The sequence below is a fragment of the Pleurodeles waltl genome, chromosome 4_2 (assembly GCF_031143425.1).
Source record: "Pleurodeles waltl isolate 20211129_DDA chromosome 4_2, aPleWal1.hap1.20221129, whole genome shotgun sequence".
NCBI lineage: Eukaryota > Metazoa > Chordata > Amphibia > Caudata > Salamandridae > Pleurodeles > Pleurodeles waltl.
In genome coordinates, this window is record NC_090443.1 from 414,587,587 (window position 1) to 414,614,369 (window position 26,783).

General features: G+C 43.2%; 1 protein-coding gene across 5 annotated transcripts in view; it reads left to right on the forward strand.

Moving 5' to 3' along the window:
• The window catches only part of RO60 (Ro60, Y RNA binding protein), a 556,402-nt gene that overhangs the window by 490,610 nt on the left and 39,009 nt on the right, over positions 1-26,783 (forward strand). For all 5 annotated transcript variants that reach the window (XM_069231624.1, XM_069231627.1, XM_069231623.1 and 2 more), the window contains one exon: positions 10,641-10,787. In XM_069231624.1, the coding sequence (XP_069087725.1) occupies positions 10,641-10,787 (147 nt within the window). The remainder of the gene's footprint in view (positions 1-10,640; positions 10,788-26,783) is intronic.

Genomic DNA, 26,783 nt, shown 5'->3' on the forward strand with positions numbered 1-26,783 from the left:
ACCATCAAACACTTCCTATCAGTGGGACTTCTGAGCGAGGGGAGGTCAGTCTTCCACCAGGGCACTTCCCTCAGCTTCCAGTGGATGGGAAGGTCTAAGAAGTGTGTTTCAAGCCAGATTAGACAGCATCCCCAGTCGTCATCAAGAGGATCGACATTGAGGCAAGGTACAGCGCTGAGCTTCGACTCGTTATCAGTTGGGGTTGAGGGATTACAAACCGTCGGTACATCGCTGGCATTCAACGTCAAGAAGTGCCTCATCATTGAGAAGCGCCGGTTTGCTGTCATGATGCGTGAACAGTCAGTGTCAGGGGCTAAACTTCTACATGAAAGATCAACAAGTCTGTCGGCGACGCCACTACCTCTACCACAGGTGCTTCCTCTTTCATCAGCGCCTCCTCCAGCACCTCCTCCTCCAGGACCTAGAAGCACTCCAGCTCCCAAGCCTCGAATGCGCTCCCGATCACGCCACCACTCTCGTTATGGACCTCATACACTGGGGCGCTCTTCAACTGCATCAAGACATACACATTATCATCACGGATCTTCTCACAGGGCAAGGTCACGCTCCTGTTGTCAGCATGCTGATCACTCCTCTTCCTCTACAAGAGACTATTCACTAAAATTATCGGACTCACCACCACCTTGTGTCTCTCTGGTTGATGACATTACTACCTTTTATGAGGTGCTTGTCCTAGGGGCTGCAAAACTCAATATACCGATGTCGGTACCCACATCGTCCACTTCAGTAATCTTCGAGACACTACATCAGCATACAGATTACAGGCTGTTGCTTACACTGATCCCAGGTCTTGTTGAACCGGCCATGGATTTGTTCCTAATTCCAGCAATGGCTAAGCCTGCTACATCCAAGTTTCAAAAGAAATTACGGCCTCTAGATCAAGACCCATTATTTCTTTGCAGTGATCCTCCACCTAACTGTCGTTATTCCATTCCACCTTTCCATCATTCTCTTCACCTTCAGATAAGGAGAGTGAAAAATTAGCACCAGCAGACCACAAAGTCTGCAGTACAACAGCCACGTCAGTGAAGGAAGCCAGTGTTATGACTCTCTTGGGCAGGTACGACCGAGCCCTTTGGGATTCAATCCATCAGTTTGCTGACCACCTGCCTAAGGAAAAAAAGGGAAGACTTCTTGGAGATCTCCACAAGAGGGCAGTGGTCTCCAATCATATTACAAGTGCAGCTGTGGATTCTTCCCTCCTTGCCGCACATGGCTACTGCCATCGAGTCACCTTGCGGAGGCATGCTTGGTTCCGGTTAACATCTCTAAAACCTGAAGCGCAACACTGCATCCAAAATTTGCCATTCTCAGGTTCCACACTATTTGGCAGCCATGCTGAGGACAAGGTGGCAAGAATTAAAACTGAGATGGACACATTAAAAGCTGTGGGTCTGCAGAAACCCAGAGATCAACGCAAATCATTCTAACCCTACCAGCGTCCATTTTACTCACAGAGGGTTCAGACCCCTCATTGGCTTCCGAGTAGATCTCAACTACACCAGAGAACCTACGAACCACTGCGCAAGCAGACAAGAGGTTGCTCTGCCCAACAACCCACCCAAGGTGGTAAACAAATATCAGCCTCAACACCTTGAGTCCTCCCTTCCCTCTCTTCCATTATCCACTCCGGTAGGGGGAAGCATTTCACATGATCTGTAAGAGTGGCACCACATCACAACAGACGCCTGGGTTTTGAAAACTGTGAAGAATGGGTATACTCTCGCCAAAGCAGTCCACTTCCCATCTCGACTTTCTCAGGACAGAAGTCAACATCCTGTTGCAAAAGAAGGTGGTTGAAGCCATTCCCCACAGTCAGAAGGAGACAGGCATTAACTTCAGGTATTTCCTAGTTCCAGTGAAAGACAAACACAAATTCAGACCCATTCTCATTCTCAAAGTGGCCAACATGTGGATTCAGAAAGAGAAATTCAGGATGCTGGCTTTACATCAAATATATCCCCAACTTCATAAAGGAGATTGGCTTTACTCCATCGACCTTCACAATGCCTACTTCCACATTCCCGTCACCAGCAAGCATCGACATTTCTCAGATTTCTTGTGGGGCACGATCATTACCAGTATGCAGTAGTACCATTTGACCTCAAGTCAGCACCCAAAACATTCTCCAAGTGCATGACGGTGGTGGCAGCACATCTGAGAAAAACACTGAATCTTCGTCTACCCCTATCTAAACGACTGGCTTATAAAGCCATCCACTTCTCACGAAGCCCAACTGCGTTTCAATTGAACTTGCAAGCTTCTTCATCCATTGGGTCTTCACATCAACTTCAACAAGTCCTCGTCAACACCAGTCCAGACATTACATTACTTAGGGGCCTGCATCTACACCATTCACGCAAAGATGTTTCCTTCGGAGAAGCGATGTTCATCAATCCTTCAAAAATGTGAGACTCTCAGAAGAGTGCCTGCCCAACAGCAAGCACAGTCTCATCTCTTCTTGGATTGATGGCCCCTTGTATCTTTCTCACTCCAAATACTCGCCTCAACATGCGGCCTCTCCAAGAGTGTCTAGAGGACCAGTGGGACCAGCTGAACAAAATGACACTATCCTTACATGCAATATGATTCCTCAACTGGTGGTGTTCTCAAAGCAATCTCCTCCAAGGGATGTCATTTCACCAACAGGTCCCTTTTCAAACCATTGTGATGGATGCATCATTGCTCGGATGGGGAGCCAACATGGATCACCTCCAGATACAAGGCTTATGGTCTCATAAAGAGATAACATACCACATAAATGTCCTCGAAATCTGTGCAATTCATCTGGGGCTCAAGGCCTTTCATCCATAATTTACCACGACACCCTGCTTGTTCAGACAGACAATACAACCACTATGTACTACCTAAACAAGCAAGGGGGCACCAGGTCCAGAGCCTTGTCACCAGAGGCCAAGACAAATTGGAAATGGCTTTTTGCCAGGAACCTGAGGGTAAGGGCAACTCACCTCCCAGGTGTACAGAATGTTCAAGCAGATGCTGCCAGCAGAGCTCTCAATGAAAATCACGAGTGGGTCTTGCATGAAGAAGTCGTTCAAAGTATCTTCCAATTTTGGGGCACCCCTTCTATCGACCTCTTTGCCATAGCGGAAAACAGAAAATGCTGCAACTTTGCCTCCAGGTATTACCATTCAGAGATACTGGGGAATGCCCTTTGGATCGTGTGGTCAGGCAGATTTCTTTACACCTTTCCAGTGATTCCCCTGATCCCAGCAGTCCTGATCAAGCTACTCTAAAGCGAAGGTGATCCTAATTGCTCCAGAGTGGCCACAGCAATGGTGGATCCCGGACTTTCCTCACCGATCACAGCATCCACATCTCAAGCTGCCATGCAGGCCAAACCTACTAATGCAATTTGGAGGACAGATGGTACACCCCAATCTCTCCTCCTTGAAATTGGTGGCATTGCTCCTGAGCTAGTGCAGTATGGAGTCTTGAACTTGCCAGAAGACTGCAGGGAGATCCTCAAGGCGGCTAAGTGGCTTTCCACTCGCTCCACTTATGCCTTCAAATGGAAGAGATTTTGCATCTGGTGTTCCTCTAAGAACGATGACTTGACTACTTGCCAAGAGGATGTGATTCTACCATACCTTCTACAATTAGGGGTCCCTCGCCTTCCTGGAAACTCAATATAGTGCTTATGCAGGATCCCTTTAAACCCATCTACAAAGCTTCTTTACTACACCTTACGTGGAAAACAGCTTTTCTGGTAGCGATAACATCAGCTCACCGGGTGAGCGAGATACGAGCACTATGTTCTCATGAACCATACACTGTTTGTCATTCTAGAAAAGTGGTTATGAAAACTCACCCAAAATCCCTTCCTAAAGTAGAGTCGAACTTCCATGTCAAGCAGAATATCTCATTGCCTACATTCTTTTAGAATCCACATACATTCAACAGGTAGTAGTGGTATCAGTAGGTGCACATCCTTCCAATATCCATTGGTAAATATGTATAACAAGTATCAAGAATAGCTAAGTGATAATACATTAACATGGTGCTGAATGGTAATTTATGCTTTACTACTCATAAGCATGTAGAAGTGCACCACAGAGGTGGCACTATACATATGATCCTAGAGATACCGCAGCACTCATGAACAGTCTACGTTTATTCATTCATTCAGATGAGTCCGATTGAAGTGAGATCCTTTTATTGGCGTTTGAAGCATCGATTTAACAAGTAAGAGATGAAAATAGCTCCACAGTTATAGCCAACATGTGTTTTGTCACATTAGTGACTTTTTAAAGGGTGTAAAAATATACAAATATACAGACAGTGAATAATTGTACAGACATGTAGAGGAAGATAGCAAAGGTTGACTGAGTAGTAACTAGTATATACTGAGTAGTAACTACTTCATTACAAGTGTTCAGGGCTAGTGGTAAATCACCCAAAATGTGGAATGATTTAGCCCATGCATAGATCTAGATCGAATGGAAAAGTACAGAGCCAAATGATCCGCCAGTTAGTGCAAATAGGGATGGTCTGATCTATGTGGGGAGCACTGTTCGGCCTTTAAAGGAGCACATTCAAGAGCATGTCAGAGCTATAAACAATAACAATTCCATTTACTCCTGGCAACCCATTATAACTCTGCACATGAAAGGTCCGAGGTGATTGGAATTGGGCTCCAAGGAATCACTTGTGTTATTAATAGTGTGAGGTGAAGAGACACAGTTGCTAAACTTAGAAAATGTGAGGCAAAATGGATTGTTAAACTGTGTGCGCTAGGTAAAGGTCTCAATACTGATAGGGAATTACATGTTTCCTTGTGAATCTTTCCTGTCATTATTCGGTACAGTTCCGTTTAGTGTATTCAGTATGTTGGTCCCCAAATGTTTAGTGATCACTGACTGTATATTTAGATCTGTTAAGACTTGTATGTTTTGTCCCTTTTTTTGACCATGCAGCCTTAGTTTATTCTATTTAGTGTCACAATCTGTTTTGCATCTTATTCCACAATCGGTGGTGGTTCTTGCTTTTCTATTATCACGATTTTTCCATTACGTATACACCACTTCTCCCTTCTATGTTGGGTCACTACGAACATGGTAGCGTTTTATACTGGTTTTTGCTTCCATCACATGGTTTTCTTGATGACTTTCAATTTATGGGCTTTAGTCTAGAAATCTCATTGCCACGTTTTACATACAAGTAATCAGCTTCAATTCTTGGATGATATGGACTGATCTCATTGTTTATCATGTGTCAAGATGGCCACTCTATGGGCACTAGTGTCCGTTTTCTATGTCAGTAACACTCACATATAATGGATGGTGGGACTTTTGCGTCTTTCCATACTCAGGATGCCACCTCGTTAGTCTGTACTGCTGAGTAAGTTTGGCTTTACACATTTGTTTATACCTATGGATTCAGCCATGGGGGCATTGCTTTAGGTTTGTATAGGATTGGTTGTGTTTTCTGGATGGACTAAGCATTTCTGTCGTACGAAGCTTATTGCAGGGATCACTTCGATCAAAGCAATTAAGGGATGAGGCTTTGTCTGATTTTGGAGCCAGTAGCATATTATGGGCCTGATTCTAACTTTGGAGGACGGTGTTAAACCGTCCCAAAAGTGGCGGATATACCACCTACCGTATTACGAGTCCATTATATCCTATGGAACTCGTAATATGGTAGGTCGTATATCCGCCACTTTTGGGACGGTTTAACACCGTCCTCCAAAGTTAGAATCAGGCCCTATGTCCTTTGTCAGGGTTCTATAATAACGCATCCAGGCCCATCAAAGATGTCTATACTTAAACAAATCTTTCAGCACTAACCGAAATTAACATTTTCTGACTCAACTAAGTTTTTTATTGTTATATCCTTTTTACGGGACTACATCTTTACTAGTTGACAAATTACTATGTTTCAGACCAGGTTAAAGTTTGGTCTCATACTTTGGCATGGCTTTTTTTCCCCTTTTTTTAGGAACTGACTTATCATGATCATTTGACTCCTACAGATAGGATTGAACACTAATTTGGATATACGGGTAATCGATCTGTAGTCAACGATTGAAAAGTAATTACATAAGTCTCTCGAGGTGGGTACCATGGCGCTTTGGTGTGCATATACCTTTAATTTTGGGCCCATTCCTACACTTATGGTATAACAATGCCCAGAGCTGTGCGTTCATCTCGTTTAGACACTTGGCGTCTATAAACGTGGGCATGATGAAGCGTACATAATATTGGTGCTGCTTGCCATGCTAAGGTACTTGATCACTTAGTATGTAATAGAATTACTTGTACATGCACAACTTGGACTTTTGGGTTTGGTAGATGAGTTTTTCACATTATCACAACTAACAACACCCTATTTTATTTGTCCAGCAATTGCATCTACTCAGTTTGATGTATATTTATGGCGGCTGACCACTGATTTGCTTTAATGTATTGTATTCATATGATGTAGCACAGGTGATGCTATCTTGATGTGGTTTAGGTTTCTTTCTCATCCCTGTCTGCACTAACTGGTGGATCATTTGGCTCTGTTCTTTTGCAGCACATCTAGATCAATGCATGGGCTAAAATCATTCCACCTTTCGGAGTGATTTACCACTAGCCCCTGGACACTTGTCAACTTTTGCTATCATTCTCTACATGTTTGTGCAATTATTCGCTGTCTGTATATTTGTATATTTTTACAGCCTTGAAAAAATCACTATTATGATGAAGGACTTGTTGGCTGTGGCTGTGGCTGTGGAACTATCTTCATCTCTTACTTGTTAAATTGATGCTTCAAACAGTAATAAAAGGATCTCACTTCAGTTGGTCTCATCTGGATGAATGAATAAAAGTAGACTGTTCATGAGTGCTGTGGTATCTCTTGGATCATTTCTTCAGAATCCCTCTACTCCAGCAGAAAGATCTCTCCATTTACTGGATGCTAGGAGGGTTCTGAGGTTTTATTTCGACAAGACAAAGGATATCCGCCGAACGGACCAACTGTTTATTAACTATGGTCCAGTCGGCACGGGATTAGCCACCTCCAAACAATTCATCTTCAGATGGGTAGTTCCATGTATTTTGTTGTGCTACCAAAAAGCTCATAAATCACTAGTAGCTAAACCTAAGGAACACTTTGCTAGGGGGAAAGTAGCTACTGCTGCTTTACTATGCAATATCCGGATTCCAGAAATTTACAAAGCAGTTACCGGGAAATCATTACATGCTTTCACCAAACACTACTGACTAGACTCTGATGCTAGAGCTGATACTCAAGTAGGGCAGGTTCCCTCAGAAATCTTTTTACTTAAACTAAGTGAGCTTTTGTCTTCTCCACCGCGATATCTGAGGATGCTAGTCTGTTCAGGGCCTTTGACTATACATGGAAATCCCCTATGAGAGAAGGAATAGTTTCTTACCTGTAACTCCTGTTCTCTTGTAGGGGCATTTACATAAGTCATAAGCAACCCTCCCTCCTCCCCGATGCAATGGACAGAGGTATCCTTGCCATCCTTATATGTCCCATATCGCCTTCAAAAAGAACTGAATCAACTGCCACCAGCCTGGCATGATGGGATACTGGTGGTTCCTGGGTTCTTAAAGACACAGGCGGTCATTCTGACCCTGGCGGTTGAAAACCGCCAGGGCAGAGTGCTGCGGAAGCACCGCCAACAGGCTAGCGGTGCTTCATGGGCAATTCTGACCGCAGCGGTAAAGCCGCGGTCAGAAAAGGGCAACCGGCGGTTTCCCGCCGGTTTACCCCTGCACCAAAGAATCCTCCATGGCGGCGCTGCTCGCAGCACCGCCATGGGGATTCCGACCCCCTTCCCGCCATCCTGGTCCTGGTGGTAAAAACCGCCAGGAACAGGATGGCGGGAACGGGTGTCGTGGGGCCCCTGTGGCCACAGTGGTGCAGAATCATTAAAATCTTTTCTGAAGTGCTCCTTAGTTCTCCCAACAGTCAGCTCCGCAATCAGTTCCAAAACTAGTGCTTATGCAGAGGCCTATAGCGTTTCAGCAGTATGATCACTTAAGCAAAATGCTGCAGGGAACATCACCTGGAGTGCAAGCCACACCAGACCTAGTCTGGCTGATTCCACGCTACATACTCTGGAGCTCAGCCCTTTGTCTAGGTCTAATACCAGGGACTTGCAGCTACCAAAGGGCAACTAAGCATAGAATGCCAACAAGTACCAGTCATCAATCATTGCTCCAACAAAATAATTCACAAGTTGAAAAACACCTTACCGCTCCTTAGATTTCCTGTTTCTGCTTTTCTTCACCACAGAAAGTCTAACCCTGTCAAAGTCGAGCTACGAGGGGCTGTGGATGCTCTTGTGCCTTCACCTCAATCCTTGCTCCCTGTTCTGCTTCCCTCCACTAAGGTCGCACTCAGCCGTTCTAGTCAGTCCTTGTCTCCATCAAATTCCTTAGCACTTGGGCAGAGTGAGGCAGGTGAGCTATCCAGCAGCGCTTGCACCACTGCGCTAGCCTAGCATCAAGTCCAGATAACGTGGGTCAGCAGCACAGCCCACACTCTATGCAGCCTTCTAAAAGAAGACCTCCTCAGGGGCCACAGAAGCTGTGTGGTAATGAGGGTGAAATGTACCAAGTGGGTCATGAGGTATAGCAGCGCTCCACACTAAGCAGATACCAAATTGCCAGAGACTGTCGCTGAGGCATACAGCCACCTTGGTAAAGCAAGCAAGCAATGCCGAATATCCCACCAGCTCTTCCCAGCAGAGTCTGCTGGGGGAGGGGGAGCTGCTCAAGACTTGGGAACGACCAGGAGGCAGATGTGGAGGCCAAGAAAGCCCGCATTGTGCCACCTGGGCTCCACCAAACTACAGCTGCTTGACAGATTGATGCTTACTCCCCGGTTCCCTCCCCATCCCGCTTTGGTGTCCTCGGTAGCCCAGCTGCGTGGCCCCGAAACACCAGGAAGAGGCTTGGTCTTGAGTACATCCTCAAAGGAAGAAAGCAAGCAACAAAGAAGCAGAGGATGTGATAGCCCTGGTACTGGGACTCCTAGACCTCCTCTGTCGTCTCAGCTTCCATGGTCCACTTTGCCCTCCCATTGAAAATGATAGAAGGGAACACCACAACAAAGATAAATCCCACTCCCTGACCCCACTTCTCCTCCTCTACTATTATGTCATAAAATGAGCCTTCCCTTTTCTAGCTATGTCTCTTTGTGTATTAGTATCTGCTGTGGTGAGCTGGGATTTCTTGTGAAGCTTAAACAGTTCATTTTTGGAAACTTAAGTAGAGGTTTGTGCTCAATATATCCTTTTTAGACTGGTATATAGCTAGGAGCATGGAATAAGAGTGGTTGCCAGGAAAAATAATGATATTGAGCTGGAGTGCTAGGAGTGATAGAATTGTCATTTTAAGATTACTTTCTTAAAACAAACTATTAATTTGATGTAGTGTGGACCTAGATCAGTGGTGGAGTAGAATGTTTTGATTAACAGTAATCGCTATACATTGAACAGTTTTGTATGTGTGGGGTCTGGTTGAGACCGGTTTACACAAAGGAGATAATCTTGGTGAGCTGAGTGAAAACATATAGGGCCTGGTTTACAGTTTGGCGGATGGATTATGTACCATTGCCATGGCTGAGTACTTTACGTCTGCTTTGGCAAAGGTATTTCGTCTACCAAATTTAGAGATGTCACCGGCCCAGGGGACATCTCTTGTCTTTTCAGGAACCACAAAAATGGCAGTTCCTGTAAATGCATGGAAAATTTGGCAGGTAGCTCCAGCAACATGACAGAGCTGTTCAATGATTTTTCATTTTCAAAACCAAAATCCCGAAGCCCAAATTTGTTTTTGAAAATAAAAAAGCAATGATCACATTGCCATGGTAGATTTCTCCCATGATGCGGGGGTCATTTTGCAGTTTACACTGCCACTTTTCTCCAGGTTTTACCTGGCGATGACAGACAGTGAAAACTTGCTGTTTGTCTGCCCACTCTCAATAAGGGGATGGGCAAATAGCAAAACCTCTATTTGCCCATTACTGTGTTGTGTGGTGTATGTAGGCAGCAAAGACGGAGTAGTTTCTACAATTGACATACTGAAGTTTGCCCTCCCTTAAATGAAGTGGGAAAACCTTCAGTTTGGCGGAAAGGGTACTCAGTTGCTGTTTCGACAGAGTACCCTGTCCACCAAGTTCTAAATCGAGCCCATAAGTAGCAAACCACCAGATAGCACACTATAAGATTGTTTTCATATTTTTGTGTTGCATATATTTACGATTTGAGCCACAGGCAGATAAAGAGATTTTCTCAAACTCCCAAATTCTTTGGTGAATTGACTCACAATTTCTTTGGTGAGTTGGGGAAGCAGGGATCCATACCCTGGCCTCCAGGTTGCAAGTTCAGCAACCTAGTCACTAGACAAAGTTTTGCGCCACTGGAGAGTGAGAAAGCTCACAGATGTCAGTTATTGGTACTTTTTATTTTAAGAGTTTTAAATTGCAATTGGTTATGTGTATTTTTGTATTCTTGTTTTGTCAGATGCCGTTGTTGTGTTCAAGTATATTATTACATTTTGATTAAGTAATTCATTCCTTTATGGTCACAAGCTCTACAATCAGAGCAAGACTAACATTTTTAAATTATTTCTTTATTTTAGATTACAATGGGGAACACTGACTGTGCTCTCCCCATGGCTTGGGCCCAGCGAACGAACACAGCTGTCGATGTCTTCATTGTGTTCACCGACAATGAGACTAATGTACAGAACACTCATCCATCACTGGCCCTCAAGGAATACAGAAAGGTCCGTTTGTTTTCTTTAAACAGTTTCTAACAATCGCAGTGTTCTGTAATTAAGCTGCATAGGTACGTCAGACAACACCAGCAAGTAGCACTGCATTGTTTTGCGGCAGACGTAGCGTGGAACTCACTGAAAAAGGGGACGAAGAGAGGCTAAAGTTACACTGTACCTGGAATAAAATGCCATGGTAACTTGACACTTTTCCATCATTGTTTTGTTTTGTAAGTTAACCTGCTTGAATCATTTCCTGTCATCAGTCAGCGAATCCCCAGTACTGTTGCCACAGCAGTAACTAGTGCTAAAAAGTCCATGGGCCCAACAACAGCTTTTGTTTATTAGCACATCCACCTCACTTGAAACAACTCAAAGCTCAACCAGTGCGATTGAAGGGCTAAGCTCTCAGACTTCCCCTAGAGGCCACCAGAGCTCAGATTTCTACCTCTCTTCATGTATGAGGGATGTATGAGAGAGTCCCTGAGGAGAGCTTTGCTCGAACCTAAGTTTGACTTCATTGTTTTGATATTTCTAAAGTGGTTTGCTGGCTAGCAAAAGAGCGCTGTACAGGGGACAAGTCCCTTTGGGGATATGTAGGGGGTGGGGGCTGAGGAAGAAGGTAGAACTTGTTGAAGCGGTAAAAGGTCAGTATATCTGAGGTAATATTCTTGAAGATGCGAGTTTTCAATTTATTGCTGAATTGTGGGAGGGTTTGTGTTGTCCTGATGTCAGAGGGGATGTTGTTCCAGATACTGGGGGTTTAGGCTGATATTTCTTACCTTCTCGTTCCTGCAGTGTTTACTCTTATTCTGGCTACATCTTCACCACTCATTCTTCTTCTCTGGACTTCAGTCAGCCCTAACTTCATCTTTCAGGAAACTGTGAGCTGCTTTAGGGGTTTGGGTGGAATGTTCGCCACATCACTGGCCCAGGGTGACTGTTGAGTATTAGCAGAATCACTATGACGGAGAAGCAGAAAACAACATTGTTTAAATTCTTTTCAAACTGTGGACAAAAAAATGACCATGAAGTTTTGCATCATAACATCTTTACTGATAGTCATAATATTAGATTAAGTGCCTGCTTCTTATGTGTACCCCAAAACAGTTAATTTTAAAATGTTTTGGCCATAGAATTATAAACACAGGTTGTGATTTCTATTTTTTTATTTATTCATTTCATCCTTTTACAAACTTTAACATCAAAGTGGGCAAAGCAACATAACCCAGGTTTGTACCAGAGCAGTACTGTAGCATTACAATATTCTGGCTGAGGAAACATATCAGCAGGCATCTTCCATACAGGGTGCAATTTTCCATATGCCCGTTTGATAAGCAGCCCCCTTTGGAATTCTGTCAAAGCCACAATTTTCCAAAATGTGAACTTCTAGACTCTACAAGGGCCATTTCAAGTCTGCTTTGCAGCATTGGAGGTGCAAACAGCCTAAAAACTATCTACCATCTAAGAAAAAGTAAATCCTACTAGGCTTACATTGAAAGCTGTGAAAATGGACTCCTTTCTCTTTAAGGTTCAAGTCGTTTGCCAGACCCATGATGCATTGTATTGACAGTTGCTTCTCAGAATCGTTTTTTTCAAGTTCATGAGAGAAATATCTCAGTGCATGAGAGACTTCACACTTCTAAGTGAATTTCATTCAAAACGTGTCATTTGTTATCTTCAATCAATGTCTTTAACATCCTGCTGTTGATTGAATTTTTTATTTCCCAGATTTTTTGACAGTGGTTGGTTTTCTGTAAGAAATGAAGCCATGGCTCCACACAAAGTGACTGTGGAACGTATACCAACTTCACATTCTTTAAACGATTGAACAACATGCCAGAAGATGTCCAAAGGACACTGAAAGACCGAGAAGGCATTGGACTAAGAAATGCTACTGGACATAAGAGCTGAATAGTGCAAGACCTGTGTCTTATTTGGCTCCAGAAGCTGAAAACAAGGCAGAATCCTGTTTCTGGTTCGGACAGTGAGGACTGTTCTGTTTCCTCCAAGCAGGCTCAAAAAAGGGACAGATCACCTCAGTCCGGTCAGATGGAGGAACAGCTTAAAAAGGCGACTAAAAAGACCAAACATGGGTCTTACAAAATGCACAGCTCTTGAAGTTCTCCTCACAAAAGGGCTTTAACACCTCACAGGGAAAGCAGTGAACGTTCTTTCTCCTCAAAACGTAGTCATAAAGCATCTTCCGAGCCTCCTCTGCCACCTTCAATGTCAAAGCAGTCTTTCAAAGCGGCGCCTGTCAAACCATCAACTAAATCGTTGACAAGATCGCCGACGACTGCATCAATGAGAACAGTCTGCACGGCATCGTCGACAACACCTACAACGACGAAGATTATATGTCTACACGCCGTCGTTGACGGCCTCCTCCATCAGGTCATCAACACTAAAATTGTCGGTTACCTCACCTCTGTCGACGGTTCCAGCGTCGAGAACATAGTCGACTGTGGCATCCTTGTCGTCAGCAACTGCTCCATCGACGAGACTCATACAATCGTCATCACCGTCGACGACAACAGCATTGATGATACTGTCGACGACGCTGTCGATGGTGGATATTTCAGAGAAACCAAGGAAGTTAAAATCCCTGACACCGTTGCGAACATCGGCAGTAAGGTTTCGCCTTTGGTTCCTGTTCATCTTTTAGAGGGTGACGAAACGGATGAGGAAGGGCCATTTACAGCAGCCCATAGTCTTTCTGAGCTACATATAAAGTGTCAGGATCTGGGGAATGATAACCTTAGTCCTTTTATTCTCCGGATGATCAGTATTCGTATCAGGAACAAAAGATTCCTATGAAAGAATCTCTTATTTCAGACCACCAAATAATTTTGGCTGACTATAGGAAAAGATTTCCACCAGTTGGATAGGAGGACCAGCAGACAGTTATACCTTCACCGGTACGTCCTCCTTGTACGTCCATTAGGTCACGGGTAGTACCTTTGGATGTGCCTCCACACACACCTCTTTCGGTTCCACCACAGGACCCATTAACATCTGACGATGACAGGCAAGAGGGGGAATTGACAGATTATATGACGGAATGGGATGACTATCAGAGCGAAAAAGTTTGCACTACCTATGCCTACAAAGCAGATAGACTGCTTTCTCTATGACTTTAAGGAGCCCTTTCAAAAAACCGTTAAATCGATGCCCATAGTAAACTACATATGGAGTGAGGGTATTCAGGTCATAAAAAATCCTGCCACTGTTACCAAGGTCTTGCCCCACTGGGATAAGAAATATAAGGCACCAGATGAAGCCCCAGCATGCTGGAATGGACATCCCAAGCCGGATTCTGTTATTGCTCAAGCGGCGCAGCGCAGGTCTAGGAATCCGTCAGATCCAATTTCTGCTCCACGTGATAAAGAAGGAAGAAGGCTTGATAATATTGGGAAGCGTTTCTCCTTGATGTCTTCCCTTACAGTAAGGATGTCAAACTCATTAGCTGAAATAGGAAGATATGACAGGCAGCTATGGGCTGACATACTTCCTTACATAGACCAACTTCCTGAGAAATCAAAAGCAAAGGCAATGAAGATAGTACAGGAAGGGGAAAAGACTTCATTGGGAGTCATTGACTGTGCAATGGATATTGCTACTATGGCCTTTCGTCAGCTGGCAGTTGCAGCTGTTTTAAGGAGACAGGGCTGGCTTCGCGCAACCTATTTTAGACTGGAAGTACAGAGCAAAATTCTTGACTTGCCCTTCGATGGGGAAGCTCTTTTGGGGAAACATGTCGATGAGGTTTTGCAAGCCATCAAGACGGATATGGAGTTCATGCAAATTCCACCACCAAGACCTCCTCCACCGTGCTCACTGAGGAACATCAGGCTACTCTGAAAGGCTACTCAGAAAGGAAGTCCGGTCGATGCTCAAGAAAGGAGCTATAGAGAGGGTCCCTGCTCGGGACAGAAACAAGGGGTTTTATTCTCGTTTCTTTCTTGTCCAGAAGAAGTGGAAAAATTGGTGTCCAATCCTGGATCTCAGAGACCTGAATACTTACCTCAAAAGGCAGTCATTCTGTATGAGTACATTGTAGGATATCCTTTCCATTCTCAATCCAGGAGATTATATGTCAACCTTAGATCTGCAGGGCTCATACTTCCACATTCCCATACATCAATTCCACAGCACATTCCTCAGATTCATAGTAGCCGCAGAGCATTTCCAGTTCAAGGTACTTCCTTTTGGCCTCAAATCGCCTACCAGAATTTTCACTAAGTGCCTGGCTCCAGTAGCGGCTTTCCTCAGAAGGCACAAATTTCAAGTCTTTCCATATCTGGACGACTGGCAAGACAAGGCAAGATCCAGTTCGCAGACTCGGAAAGCGACAGAAGCTTGCATAGATCTATTTGGCAAGCTGGGCCTCACTATCAATCACAGCAAATCAGCTTTCCAACCTCTGAAAGTAAGGACTTTCCTAGGTGCAGTTCTAGACACATCCAGTTCCAAAGCGGCTCCTACAAAGGAAAGACAGAAGAAACTAATTTCTTTAGCCAATCTCGTTCAAAAAAGAAGGTCTGTTTCAGTTCGCCTCTTCAAGTCCCTACTGGGAATGATGTCTTCCTGCATACCACTGTTACCATTCTGTCGTCTCAGAAGGCGTCCACTCCAAGAGCAGTTGGACGATCAGTGGACACAGTCCAGGGCATCTTTCAACGACGTGATCAAGGTCACGAAACCAATGAAATCACATCTCTTGGTGGACTCAAGCATCCCACCTATCAGTGGGTCTTTCTTTTCTTCCACCTCTGTCCCCATGGATGATCACAACGGATGCATCCCTGGAAGGTTGAGGAGCCTTCCTTCAAGATCTATCAGTCAAGGGCAGATGGGACTCTCATCAAAATATTTATCATATCAATTATCTCGAACTGAAAGCAGTTCACCTAGCGCTTTGAGCCTTTCTGCCAAAAATAAAGAATTTGTCGGTACTCATACGTACAGACAACACCACAACAATGCACTATCTGAACAAACATGGGGGAACCAGATCCCTGCTTTTATCTCGAGAATCTCAATGTATCTGGAACTGGTCCAACCTACATGGCATGCATCTTCGAGCAGAACACGTTCCAGGCGCTCTAACCGTCATTGCGGATTCTCTCAGCAGACAGAAATCATCAAATCACGAATGGGAGCTAGATCAAAATGTGCTGGATCACATCTTCTCTCAGTGGGGAATACCAAACCTCTATCTTTTTACCACTCCCCAGAATGCAAAATGCCTGTATAATGCAAGTCGGGATCACCATCTGGGTTATTGGGGGAATGCATTTTCAGTACCATGGTCATGAATGTATGCTTATGCTTTTCCTCCCATTCCCCTCCTTCCGAGAGTCCTGGCCAAGATCAAGAATGAGAACTGCAGGATACTTCTGGTAGCCCCAGCATGGCCTCGGCAGTATTGGTTTACGGAGTTACTTCTCCTGTCAGAGAGGCGCGGCATACCTCTGCCAGTCATACCTCGCCTGTTAACTATAGAGGATGGTCAGGTTCTCCACCTGGATCCATCATCGCTTCATTTGACTGCCTTGCTCTTGAACACCATGAATTTGAGCATGTTAATATTCCTCCCAACTGTAGAGTCATTCTGGCCAGAGCGGCAGCTGATAGCACCATTGAAACATATCGACCTAAATGGAGAAGATTTTGCTTGTAGTGCAAACAAGCTCAGGTTCATCCTTTTTTCCTCATCACCTGAGCAAGTGCTACCTTATCTCCTTCTTTTAGCCAGACAAGGTTTGGCAAACTCTTCAGTCAGAGTCCACTTAGCTGCTGTTTCACGTTATAGGCGATCAGGGAATTCACCATCATGGTCAGCAAGAATTATCAAGCAGTTCCTTAAAGGACTTTTTCGTTCTTTCCCACCAATCTGACCGCCACTGCCATCCTGGCAGCTTAATAAAGTTTTGTCTCAATTGATGAAGCATCCATTTGAGCCCATTCATAGGGCAGACTTGAAGTTCTTGTCATGGAAGGTTGCACTTCTTCTTGCCCTGACCTCAGCTAGAAGAGTTAGCAAGATTCAAGCTTTCACGATCCAAAGCCCTTTCTTGCAGTTTAAAGACGATGTAGTAATTTTGCAAGCAAATCCCAAATTTATACCCAAAGTGTTTTCTGATTTTCATATCAACCAGCCAGTTGTTCTAAAGTCATATTTTCCAAATCCGTCAACGCCAGCGGAAAGATCCCTGCATTCCTTGTTCGTCAAAAGAAGTCTTAAGTTCTGTCTGGACAGGACGAGAAGTTTTAGAAAAACAAACCAATTATTTGTGTCATTTAGTGCCCCTAGGAAAGGGCAACCGATTTCTAAACAAGGAAATTCTAGATGGATATCTAGTTCTATTGGCTTTTGTCACAAAGCTGCAGGAAAGCCCCTGTGCAGAACATTGCATGCACACTCCACTAGTGCTGACGCAGCATCCACTTCGCTCTTCGCTGGTGTGCCTATACAGGACTTTTGCAGGGCGGCCACTGGAGGTGTGCGCACACTTTCACAAAGCACTATTGCCTGGAAGAATCGTCACAAGGAGATGTGGCAGTGGGTCACGCAGTGCTGCTGCATCTGTTCCAGTAATGGTGAGCTGTACTATTCTCTTTTTCTCCCTCCTACCCAGTATAATGATCATCACATTGTATGATAATGGTGTTTTCTTTTCTTCGCAATACGCCGGTTGTTGTTTAGCACTGAGTAATGATTCTTGGGTTTCTATATTCATCTAAAGTTTTCTATAATTTATTGAATTGCATCTTTCAATTGATATAAAGTGTTTATCATAAAATGTGTTTCACTACTGTTTGCTACTCTGATTCAAGCATGTGAATCTATGAAAGTTCCAATACTGGAGTAAGAAAATTAGTTACCTAGCTGTAACTGTAGTTCTCCAGTATTAGAATCTCTCATAGATTAACATGCGACCCTCCCTCCTCCCCTGAGAAGCTCACCGTTACAGGCTATATTTTCCTCAACTTCTTCAGCACTCGTGCTGTGAGAAAATCTGAGGCACTGGAGCTTCTCACAGGAGGTTCTTGGGTAAGGGGTAGCCTGATTGGTTGAAACCTGGTTTGGGTCTTTTTCCTCCAAAAGACAAGGATAGACTACTAATGTAATGGGCCTTAGGCCGGTATTCACTTTAGTAATCCTAACATCGCTATTGTAATACACTGAGGACTCCCATCTCGACGACGGGGAATGATTCAAGCATGTGAATCTATGAAAGATTCCAATACTGGAGAACTAAAGCTACAGGTAGGTTACTAATTTTCATATGTGTCATCTGTTGATGACATCACACTTTCATGATGTCCTGGCAAGAGTGGCTTTGAAAAAGAACATCCCATTGTAGGCTCTAGAGCTGGTGGTCTCACTAACATTGGAGCTTCTTCAGCTAAGAGCTACTCCCAAACATCTCTTGCCCTTGGTACCAGGACTTCTGGAAAATGTGTTGAAATTCCTCACTCTAGTGACAGTAAAGGCAGCAACACCATGGCTGACTAAGAAATACAGACTTCCTCGGCAGGACCCAAATGTTCTCAGTGCCAGTACATCGCCTGTCCTATTTGGGTCACAAAAGACACCATAGAAGGAAAGGTGTATCCTTCAGAGGAGAGTGTCATCTATCCAAAACAAGCGCTATCTTCTTTGAAACTACAACAATCAGGCGGCTCGGCTGATCTCCTATCTTCTCAGTTCTATTGCACCCTGGATCTACATTATCCCGAATGCAAGGCTGCATATGAGATCTTGCAGCATCGCCTGGAAGATCAGCTGTCTCAAAGATAGGACAATAGGAAAGACAAAATGCACTTGACTCTCAGTGAAACTATCCCCCACATAGTGGTGCAAGAGACAGAGTATTCTCAGAGGAGTCAATTTTCAGCAGAAAAAACCATCACAAGTCATTGTAACAGAGGCATCTCTGGCAGGATATGGTGCTTATCTAGACCACCTGTCAGTTCAAGGTTATTGGACGGACTAGGGAAGGTTGTACCACATCAACTATGTGGAGCTGAGAGTGATCCATCTACCTCTCAAGGCTTACCTTCCATCTTTGACAATGAATACTAATAAACAACAGTGCAACAATGTAGGGGCGTAACAAGTCTGCCACAGGCTGTGGTGCAAGGAAGGAAATGATCCCTTTGATTGCTGTTGGGGTAATAAAACACAGCATTTTTCAGGCCCTATGGACTCTGAGCTTCGGTGCCACTCCACCTGCTTCATCAGTGATAGCTATGCCCTTGCAATCATGCACTAAACAAACAAGGAGGAACAAGACTGAGACCACTTTCGCTGGAAGTGCAGAAGCTCTTGCACAAGGCATTAGCCAGAGATTGGACACTAAAATCTGTGCCATTCTCAGGCACCTTAAACAAACAGGCCGACTTCCTCAGACACCACCATGAGGAAAACCATGAAAATGTGCTGGATGACGAAGGAATGCAAAGCACATTTGAGGAGTGGAGAACCACATCATAAGATCCTTCCGCAAAGGTGCAGATCAAAAAATGCAGAGACTTGGCATCCAGTGTGCCAAAACCAAACTCAGTGGCCATTGCTCTTTTAATGAGTTGGTTAAAGACATTTCTACTCACTTTTCCAACAATGTCACTCATCTTGGCGTCATTGGTAAAACTGCAGGTCTTGAGCAAAGATGATTCTCATAATGCTAGATTTCCCAAGACAGTGGTAGTATACATATGTGCTTAAGATGTCCACAAGAGACTGCCATGCAGGCAGTCTTCTAACCAGACTACAGGGCCATTCCAGCATCCAAACATAACATTGTTGAATCCTGAAATCAGACAATATGAATATGAAAAATTGAAAAACATCCCTCAACAAGAGCATGTTGTACCATGAAATGGAAATTTTTCTGTATATGTTGTGCCAAAATAATGGGCATGACAAATGCTTTGCCAAGAAGACATTATCATTGCATAGCTATTACACTTAGCCAAATCAAAATTGAAATTTCTATCCATGAAAATTCACCTTCCTGCTTTACAGCTTATAGGAAATCTCCCAACCAAGTTTCCTTTCTCAGAATACTAGTAATCAAGGAATTTTTGAAAGGACTAAATAAGGTGTTCAACCAGAGGACCTTCTCCTCCTAGGAAACTGAACCTGGTTCTACTAAAGTTGATGGACCCTCAATTTGAGGCTATTCACAAGGCTACACTGCAGCATCTCTCTTGGAAACCAGCTTCTTTCATTGCCATAACATCCATTTGAAAAGTGAGCGCAATTTAAGTCCTATCTTGTATCGAAAAATGCACAGTCTTACATGTGGATAGATTATTAATGATGACTCATCCCTCCTTTATTCCTAGAGTTGTTTAAGATTTTCACATTAACCAGTCACAATACCTAACATTTTCCATGGCCGTCCACTTCAGAAAAATTATCATTGGATGTGAAATCAGTACTTCGCTTGAATCTAGACAAAATGAGAGATATGAGAAAATCCAGGTAGTTATTCATGAAGTACACCTGTATTAGGCAGGAAGTGGCCATGTCCAAATAATCTATCTCTAGGTGGATTATGGCATACATTTCTTTAAGTTACTATTTTGAAAATACATTTCTCCCGGGAAAGCAAAGCGCTCACTGTACTAGAGCTAAAGCAACCACCACAATTGCACTTTCATAGCTTCCAAGGTAAGCCTGTCAGTGTGTACACTTGTTCTACATGGTAGCCAAGCTTTAGGCTGTTTGCACCTCAGATGCAGACTTGAAACGCGTCTTCTGAAGTCTGTCTCTACATTTAAAAACAAATCTTACTGTGTATATGCTTCCAATGACTGCTGCTTATTATACCAGCATATGAATATTTGAATTCTGTTTATAATTCTCTGGAAGAATATATTAAAATGAAGTGTTCTAGTGCCCTTGCATGCAGGAGGGAATTATTCTAGCATTTGAGTGCAATAAAAATTCCTGTGTTGCAGACCTGGACCACAACTCAGTTAACTATTCATCCTTATCAAATAATCAGTGTATTTAATGTCTGTATTCTGCTCAGAATGTCCAAATACAACATCTGCAAGGCCTTCTGTCCAAGACGTAAGGTGCAGCAAAAGGAGGTTGGCTTTCTGTCTGCTAGAGGAAAAGTACTTCCCCGCTTCTATTGGGGTTGCCCCATCATCTGTAGACGATTCTCTGAAAGTGCTCCGCAAGCACTTCCATTAAGGCGGAGCAAAAGAGGAAGCATGTAGAACTTATCCTCTTGAATTCAATTTAGCGGTGCGCGCTACCACCTCTTCAAAGCAGAAGACATAGCCTTCCACAGAAGAGGCGTCACAAAAGTATAAGGGACCTTGTGTGCACAAAATCTAGCACCAATGGCATCCTGTCAGAAATCATGTGCAAATCATCCTCGACAAAGGTTCTACTGTCAATAAAGATGACCCTTTTGATGGGATGGACGCTGACAGTCGCCTTACCAGCTAAGCCCACAGCTAGTGCTCCATTGTCGACAACTAACAAAACACTGTTGGCAACAGCAAGATTGACAGCAGGATTGATGGGCATCAAGTCCCCATAAACAATGATCCCGTTGATGACATAATGTTTTTTTCAGCTTCAACTATTTGGAATTTATTGTTGAAAGGTTCCACTGAACCTCCAGCACATATTCTTGATTCTGAGCTAGAGACTGGTATCAGCAAACATGAGCAAGTGTCTGACATAGCATACCGACCTTCGTGCCTGGGAGCGATTCAAAGATTTATGATCAACCAAAAGCACCAATACAAAGAACCACCAAAGATGCAAGTGCCAATGTCATTTTTCCCACTTTGCTGCAAATGATGGATAGATTACAAAGACTGTTTCCTCAGCAGCATCATCCTTGTCCTCCAATGCGTTTGTTACCTGTGCCAGTGTCACAATGTGCTCCACATTCACTGTCAGTCTCTCCGTCTCCCCTGCCACAGGCGGGAGTGCCTCTCCCTCTGCCTCCAATAGTAATATAAACAGGGATGACCCTGCCTCCAATATTCCCTCTGACACTAACACTAACTCCATTTTCTGTCCACCAATACCAAGGGACACAGAGGATTCAGACATATTTATATTTAGATTATATATAGTTAATAAATAGATTATATTTAGTTAGTAAAACAGTGTCATTTACAAAGGCAAGTGATTGAGATATATGATATAATATGGCTTGGCCACAGCTTTGGCTGTTCAAATATGGTGGAGCCTAACCCATTCTGCACACATGCCATATATGTTTGTTTGCCATGTTTTATGGTGTTTTGAAATGTAATGTTAAATAGTTAAAACAAGTCATGTATAAACAGATTAACTATTGAAATAAAGGAAAGGTGGCACGCTTTTTATTCCACAAATTGTTCAAAAGATAGTTAGTGTGGAATGTACTGATCTGGTAAAGAACAGTAAATTTCCCTATTCATTATGGATTATGCAATTCCCATGTCAGTCGAGATGATTAGAGCACATGGCATATCCACCTAACTTAAATTAATTTATTGGGGATATTCATAGGGGAGGACGGGGCATAAAACTTTAACAAAACAATACTTTCTGATAAGTTTTCTACTTGCAGATTCCCCACCTTCCTGATATCCCCATACACAAGACTGGAATCAGAAATTCTGCAATAGCTGTCCTGTCCCAGTATATGCCACAGTGGAGAGAGGACATGGATACACACCCCGTCCCATTAGGCCATCTAGAATTACCCTGTTTAGAATTGGATCAATTATTTGGGGTTATGCAGTGTGTGGAGAAGATGGCACCCACTTGAAAAAGCATATACCTTTTACTCAGTGTTTCGTTCCTTTTCCCATATTGGCTACTTTTTCAACTTCCTACCGACCTGGCGTGGGACACTGGCTCCTGCATGCTTCACCAAGGCTTCTCTGGCAACTCTTCTCCGGAACAGTCACTGGGAGGAGTCTGAGCTGTTATGTGCAGGATATGGTACTTTGACACCTTATGGCTGAAGGACAGCTATTTTATCACATTCCTACACGAGAATGCTGGTAAAGTCCTATAAATCAGTTTTGCATGAGAAAACAAAGGCATATCTAATAGGAAAAGAAAATGCGGCAGTGTAAGGGCCTGATTAAAAGTTTGGTGGATGGATATCTGTCTGCAGTATTACTAGTACCATAGAATATAATGGACTTGTAATACAGCGGATGGGATATCCAACACTTTTGTAACCTGTCTGCTAAACTCTAAATCAGCTCCTAAGATGGTTGAGTTGGAGAAAAGATCCTCGGAATGGGAACTGAGCTATACCTCTATTTAAAAGGCATCTCTACATCGGCAACTTTCAGCGACCACGCTTCAACTCAAAAAGCTAGCCCTAGCCTTGGCTCAGTTATTGCGATAACCATATATAAATGCACCAGGAGACAAATCAGGTAAATTCTTTACTTGTTGATGAACTCTGAAGTGACATTCAGATTGTTCATAGAGATTGAGGACATATTGGGAACATTAGTCTCTGCTACACCTGAGGCTGCCTCTGCATTCTCCAAGTACTACACATATCTTTATGTGGCATACCCCATTTCTGGACGTTAATTGGCTCCCTCTCTTATTCGAAAACTAATTATTCCTCCTCTGTCTCTCCAAGAGCGCCAATCATGAGAAACCCTATTGACAGAGAATAAAGTCAAAGTGATTCTAGGTGAAATGCAGTCTGGCAAGGCTCCTGGCTCCTACAACATCCCTGTTGAACTCTTTTAGAAACAGGCTGCCTCATCTCTTAAGACTGTTTAATGATGCCGCACGGGCTGATTCATATCTTATTGATCTCTACAGAGCCATACTATCAATGATACTGCAGTCCAGAAGACCCCTGAGACCTCTGCGTGTCTGATTGGCCTGACTTGCTTATAAAGCCAGAGGCCAAAATCCTAGAAAGGCATGGGCAAACAGTCTCATTAAGGTCATTACCTTCCTGTTCTTTCCAGGCCAAAATGGCTTTTTGCCATAGCATAGTACATAACTTTGTCTGCAGTGACTCCATATCACCCTTTTCTGCTTCCAGAGAATTTGCAGATCCCTGCACATTGATGCTTATTGACTTTGAAAACGTTTTTGACTCCCTTGGATGGGAATTCCTCTGGCAGATGCCGCAGAGGCTGAACTTTGGGCCAAACTCTGTGGCGTATATCAAGGCTCTATACAGGGATCCCTGCAGGCCCATACCCAGATGTATATTTTTAGGTGGCCATGGCCCTCAACCATGACCAAACATTAAAGCTGTACTCTATGGGTGCATTCTTTCCTAAATACTGGTTGTTCTACTAAATATCGACCCCTGACTATTGAGCACAGGAATATTGAGGACAGAATATTGAAAGGTAAGTTTATACAGAGATATATAGACTTGCTATTCTTATCCCCAAATCTGCATACCTTGAAAAGATATATATCACATAGGTACATATGCATGGAGCAAGGTATAGAAAATCTATACTTTCTTACCTCTCTATATTTTGGTTTCTATATTTTGATCACACTATGTGTTTTTTGTGAAGGAAACTCTGGATTTGTTTAATGTACATATTAAAGCACACAATTAGAATTTCACAATCAAACTATACATCCTATCAACTGGATGGAGTTTAAACCAGAAGGATGTAAAGTAGTTTAATCGCAACTATGTGTATTTTCTAAACCATTTAAACTTTGTGAGAAGAACACTTTGCCAAGTTCTTCAAGTTGCCAAGTAAAAAAAAAAAAAAAAGTTGGCCTAAGCCCAGAGCCCTCCTTCCCATACCTCCTACTTCAGGTGGTGGAAATCCGGCCCCCATACTCAAAATATTTTGTCGGAGGATGTCCTACCTGGGACATTCTTAGGAAATTATCACACCTGGAAAGCCCGAAAGGCTAAACCTTACCGGGCGTAAATTTAGGAAACCTTGACTGCTTCGTTAGTTGTGGAGTTTCCTAATTCTGACAAACTTTCTAAGTGAAGTTTTAATTTATCTCACCCCTAATTTAAAATAACTTTACAGAGAGCTTGGAGCATATCCATTAAGAACATTTTGACAAATTAGATGTAAACAATGTGTTTAAAACATTTTAGGGCTGCAACAATGGTAAAAACCAAATAGCATACAACCCTCATAGTCAGTGGCACGTTGTGCAAATGGTGTTGTGCAAAAGAAAACCATTGTGGACATCGACCAGCAAGACAGGTATGCATGGCAAAAGATAGGTAATTGTCTGAGTCTAGGATGGATTTATTAGAAATCCATGGCATGGTTGAGGACACTAGTACCATCTCCAGGTAGAGGAGTAATAGGTGGGCAGGCAGCAGCACTGCCTCTAAGGCTCTGAGTTGTAGTTTTGTGGTTTGCATCTAGGATCCTGTTCTGTAATAACATCTATTTGGTGTTGCTTCTATGGTACCTCCCATTCAGATACTGTAGAGTCCTCTACTTCCAGAATTATGGACATTCTACATTATTTCACATGAAGTAGACACCTTGCATAGAATCTACAGGGTGACAGGCTGTGTGCCTAACATTGCTTGGACGAGTATGCACTTTTCTGAGTGGTGAATGTAGAAAGCATGGAAACCTGAAGTTTGTACTAGAAATGGAAATTATTTAACTTCAGAGGGATTGTTCAGCATTACTAAGGGTGCAGATAAAAGTTAAGTTTCTTGTTATGAAACAGTTAAGAGACTGCCGTATTTAAATGTACACGAGAAAGCAAAATTACCTCCCTAATAGAACAGAGTACGTCTCATCAAGAAACTGTCCTTTCCAGCGATTATACCAGCCATTTGTAGGCATGGCTGATATGCATTAAAAGAGAAGGCGTCAGCACTTCTCATCAAGAGCAGATAGTTAAAAAAATAACAAGGAGGTGCCATTGTTAAGCAATTTGCAAAAAGCAATGCAGATCAAGTAACAATGATTAGATCTTATTAGACTTTTAAAGACCATTATACAAGGTGATTTTTGGATCTGACAATAAGTTAACTTTTTAAAAATCAAATGCAGAATTGTGCACTGAAATCACATTGGACCACTTGTTTTAGCCAAAACTCGAAAAGCTAAAAAATACATGTAAAATCTCCAATCACCTTTTCTCTACATGCACCTAGCTCTCTTTGTGGCCTTTAGGCTCTCTGTTTTCTCCCTATATTTCTAATATCTGTCACCAATGCCCCTTTCACCCTTTTCCCCACTATCTCTTTCTGTTTGCTGTTTTATCTATCATCCCATTCCTTTCGTTTCTGCTCCCTCTTTTTTTTTCTATTTACTCTCCTATCTTTCTCTCAATATTCTCTCCTTTTCTAGAACCTCTTCCTCTTCTATCTTCTCTTCTGTTTTCTATGTACTTCTCAATATTTTTTATTCTCTCTCTAACCCTGATCTCCATAGACCATGTACAGCAACTGAAACTTTCGCTTGACTGTGCACGCCCATTACAGCACCAGCCACCTTTCTTTGACCATTGGGTATTTTGCTGCTTCCAGTCCCAGAAGTCTACCATGTTGGGGGCGCCTCCTGAAATTGGTGGTCTCCTACGAACATGGAACAAGGGGTTAGCGCAATATGGCCATCATATTCCTGCAGCTTGTCAGTTCTTGTGGACAGGACATCAGGCTGCATGTATTTGGTGGGTTTTTATCTCTTTTAGGAACAATGATTACCTCTTGACGTCCACCACACCACCTTCACAGTGCAGTGGACTTCAATAGGTCATCCATTGTAATTGAAAAAGGAAATGTTTCTGGTAAAAACACCAGAAACATTTCCTTTTACAAAATCAAAGTTAGCACAGGAGGGAAATGTTTCCCACTGGCCCTGAGTTTGATTTTTTTGTTTTGCTCTATTGCACAGCACGCTGTGTGCACTGACATAACACAGCAAAACAAAAGTGAAAGCACACCACACTAATGGAATCTGTGGGGATTCGCAAATGTCATACCATGCACCATTCTTACACTTCTCCTGATAACAATGGTAACCCAC